A 4,655-nucleotide genomic window follows, 5' to 3' on the forward strand; every position below is an offset into this window, starting at 1 on the left:
GGGTTGTGCGTAGTAATTCACAAGAAATATATATGAAGGTATGGAAACAGCTTATGAGATAATGCAGTAATCATATATCGTATATGGAAATCCATATAAGAAAGGCTTGGCTAAATACTATAAATGCCTTGACCAAAAGACAAATGGAAAGTCGTTTCCACCAAAATAAAGGAAAAGAATCAAGCGAATATGATTTGATAGTTCTGAAAACATGTTTAGTAAAGGGTGACTTCTAGTACATTCGGGAGTTACTACTCATGTTTGTTTTCTTTATTAAGTCTTAGTTGTCACAAAGAAAGTCGTTTCCACTAAAATGAAGGAAAAGAATCAAGCAAATACGATTTGCTAGTTCTAAAAACATGTTTTAGTAAACGGGTGATTCCTTATCCTGGATAGTAAATTTGGGAGTTACTAATCATGTTTATTTTCTTTAAGTCTCAGCTCTTACAAGAAAATTGTTTCCCGAAACAAAGAAATGAACTTAAGCAAATATGATTTGCTAGTTCTAAAAACTTGTTTTAGTTTAAAGGTGATTCCTCATCCTGGATAGTAGATTCAGGAATAACTAATCATGTTTATTTTCTTTATTAAGTCTTAGCCCTTAAATGAAAATTGTTTCCACCTAAACAAAGAAGTAGAACCAAAGTAAATAAGATTTACTAATTGTAAAAACATATTTAGTAGAGGGTGATTCCTCATCCTGGATAGTTGATTTGGGAGCAACTAATCATGTTTAGTTTTCTTTGCAAAATATTAGTTCTTACAAAAAACTTGCCGTCAGGGACTACACGATGGTGGGAATACCACGAGGGTATTGGCAAAAATAGTGGGAGAAGTTAGACTTCAATTTTGGAAATACCTTGTTGTGAACATTGTTTATTTCCCTCCAGGCATTAAGAGAAATTTGATTTCTAATTCTAAATTATTTGAACAATTGCCTTTAATAATAATCTAGTTCACATCTTTCGGAATGGTTCTGATATTTGTTCTGGATGTTTGGAAAACAGTTTATACCGTTTTAACCAATGCCTAACTCACTGCGTAATGTTGAAATGTTCAACATTTGCCGAACCTAAGAATAAGAAGCAAAAGATTTCTCACAATAATAACACATATCTATGGCATCTTAGGCTTGGTCATATTAACCTAAATAGGATTGAAATACTGGTAAATGATGGTCCTTTACGCGAACTAAAAGTTAGTAAGCTTCCAGTCTGTGAATCTTGTCTAGAAGGTAAAATGACTAAGAGGCCTTTCACGGTGAAAGGAGAAAGAGCTACAAAACCTCTTCAGCTAATACATTCGGATGTATGTGGACCATTAAACGTCCAAGCTAGTGGTGGTTACAAATATTATGTTATCTTTATTGATGACTATTCGAGATATGGTTATGTTTACCTAATGCAACGAAAATCTGAAACTTTTGGAAAGTTTAGAGAGTTTCAAGCAGAAGTTGAAAAACAATTAGGTAAATCAATCAAGACACTTCGATCAGAGTGAGAGGGTGAATACCTAGACTAAGAGTTCTAGGGTTTCTTGATTGAAGAAGGTGTGGTATCCAAATTGACTACACCCGGTACACCATAGCAGAATGGTGTAGCCGAAAGGAGAAATCAGACTTTGCTCGACATGATAAGATCAATGTTGAGTTATTCTGCACTTCCTACTTCATTTTGGGGTTATGCCTTAAGAACCACAATGTATATTCTGAATCTAGAACCATCTAAGTCTATACTAAAGACACCCCTAGAGTTGTGGAATGGTCAAAAATCCAGTTTTGAAGCATATTCGCATATGGGGGGTGTCCGGCTCATGTGATGAAACAATATACTAGGAAGTTGGAACTAAGGGTGTAAATTGGCCGGGTAGGGTTAGGTTGAGCCGAAAAATTGAGCCAACTCGATCAGGGCGGGTTGAGAAAACTTTGGACCGCGACACTCTCTTAAGTCTACAAACCCGCAACCTTTCGGGTGACCTCGGGTAGGGTCAGGTTACTCGGGTTGGTGAAAACCAATTTTAATATATGACTTCATACCTCTTTTAACAGTCCAAAAGCATAAACAACAAGGAGATGAAATAAAATCTTAAGAAGCAAAATAGTCCATATAAAATAAACAGTTTAATCCATAATAAACAGTCCATATAAAGATGAACAGTCCATATAAAGATAGTCAGAAAATAGGAAATTTAGTCCACTCCAAACTGTTTAATCCAGAATAATAGCACCTTCATTCCCAACTTGCCCATCATGTGTTGCAACAGAATTTGACAAATCTTGAGAAGAAAACATAATAAAAAAAATCATCAGAATCAAGTTTAGAACAACAAAATAAACAACAAAGAGATGAAATAAAATTAAAAAAAATAAGTAAAACGTAAAAAGATTACCTGACTCAATAGCTTCATATTCATTTAATTCTTCCACGTCAATAAGGTTGATGTGCTCACTACTACGCAGCCAATTTTGTGTACAAATCAATGCCTCCACCATCTTGGGGCTCAATGAACTCCTAAAGGGATCGAGGATGCGGCCTCCGATACTAAAAGCAGATTCTGAAGATAAGTTGAAACATGAATGGCAAGAATGTCTCTTGCAACTAGTGAGAGAACCTTGTAATTAGTTGCATTATTCTTCCACCAATCTAAAACATCAAAATTTGACCGAGTTGGATCCTCCATAGGGTCTGTCAAGTATCTGTCCACATCATTTTTGTACTCATTCACATTCTTCTACTTCATTTTCCTAACAAAGGAGCTCCACAAACACCCTTTTCCTTCTACTTTCGTTTTTGCCTCCATTGTACTTGTTGTTGCCGCCTCCCCACTACTTTCATTAGCCACAGATTCACCCTTGTCCCCACTATAAACCTCATGCAACCGGTACATAGTATCCTTCACATTCTTTGCTAATGTTTTAGAAGTGCAAGAATCATACACTATAGAGAAACAATATGTCAAAGAATCCATTTTGTACCTAGGATCAAGTACAACAGCCACAAAGAGAAGACAATTTATATTCTCAACATTCCCCCAATACTTGTCATACTTCTTTTTCATACTCACAGCCATGGATGAAAGCATTGAATCCTCTTGTTTTGCTTAATTCAGATAACTGATTTTGCATCCACAAAGCTCATGAAAGTAAGAATTTGAAGTAACATTCAAAGTGGCACTAAACTTCAAAGTTATAGCGTAAAAAGTCTTTAAAAATTTCACAAACACCTTAATATTCTCCCAATCATCAAGTGGGCGGCCAATCTTCCGTTCCCCCCATCTTCCAAAAAATAAGACACAAACTTGTCATCTTCCTCTTCATATCTTTCAAAAGCCTTTTGAAACTTAATGGCTGCACTTAAAATCATATAGGTGGAGTTCCATCTAGTAGGGGCATCTAAGCATACGAGACCTTTGTATTCAATTTTCTCTCGCTCCACACATGACTTGAATTTCAGCAACCTAGCCGGAGAAGACCTCACATACCTCACAGCGTTACGAATGGCGGCTATGGAATCATGTAGGTCTTTTAAACCTTCATTGACAATCAAATTCACTATATGGGCACAACACCTAACATGCAGAAATTCCCCACCTAAAACAACCCATTTCCACCCCTTAATCTTCCTTCTCAAGTAGGTAATCATGGAGTCATTTGAGGAGGCATTATCAACAGTCATAGTGAAGACTCTCTCAATACCTTAAGCATGCAAACATGACTCAATGACTTTACCAACACTCTCTCCCTTGTGACTTGAAATTTGACAAAAGGTTATAATCCTTTTTTACAAAGTCCACTCACTATCAACGTAGTGTGCAGTTAGACACAAATAATTAATATTTTGCAATGATGTCCAACAATCAGTTGTTAGGCAAATCCTTTGACTGCCCTTACTAAATTCAGCCCTTAGTTTCTTCCTCTCTTCCAAAAAAAGTTAGTAAATGTCCTTAGCAATTGTAACACGGGAGGGGATAGAGAACCTTGGCTGCGTCACTTGACAAAAATTCTTAAATCCTTCACCTTCAACAAACCTAAATGAAAGCTCATCTACAATCACCATTTTTGCTAACGTTTTTCTACAATGCTCATTGTTAAAGCCTATAGCAACAAGACTACTACCAGTTTCAGTGTTTGTTTAGAAACTCATAGTTTTTTACTTTTTATCTTGGTTCCTATATGGGTATTTCTTGCATTACTTTTCTATGTGAACCTTCATACTACTGGTGTCATGTCTCCTCCTATCATACGCATATGTTGCCCCACAATAGATACACTTACACCTAGGCTCATTTAGTTTCTCACCCTCTATGATTTTGAAATGATTCTAAACATAAGATTTTTTTTTATAACTTTTTTCTCTTTTTACTGTCTCCTTCTTCTTTTTCGTTTTCAATTTTAGTGCTCAAATTAAGTACATGGGTAGGGCTGGATGTGAGAGTGGGCAAGGTAATGGGTTTTATGAAGATTATTTTTTTGAATCTTTGCCACATGTCTGAGTAATGAATCATTTATGATATTTATATGCAAAACATCACATCGCTTTCCCTCGAAATTCTCTCAATAAATTTGTTGCCACAAAAACAATTATATATAACAACAACATTACTTTATTGCCACAACTCTTGCATGCCACCCAATAAATTTTGTTTTCTTTATTGCA

At 35.7% G+C, this 4,655-nt stretch overlaps 1 protein-coding gene across 1 annotated transcript; it reads right to left on the bottom strand.

Annotated features, from left to right (window-relative positions):
- Positions 1-3,212: 3,212 nt before the first annotated feature.
- On the bottom strand, positions 3,213-3,674 carry LOC112093943 (zinc finger BED domain-containing protein RICESLEEPER 2-like). Its single transcript, XM_024173558.1, has one exon. It carries the CDS (start codon positions 3,672-3,674, stop codon positions 3,213-3,215), a length of 462 nt encoding a protein of 153 aa, XP_024029326.1.
- Positions 3,675-4,655: the final 981 nt, after the last annotated feature.

This window comes from Morus notabilis, unplaced genomic scaffold (genome assembly GCF_000414095.1).
Source record: "Morus notabilis unplaced genomic scaffold, ASM41409v2 Scaffold583, whole genome shotgun sequence".
Lineage (NCBI taxonomy): Eukaryota > Viridiplantae > Streptophyta > Magnoliopsida > Rosales > Moraceae > Morus > Morus notabilis.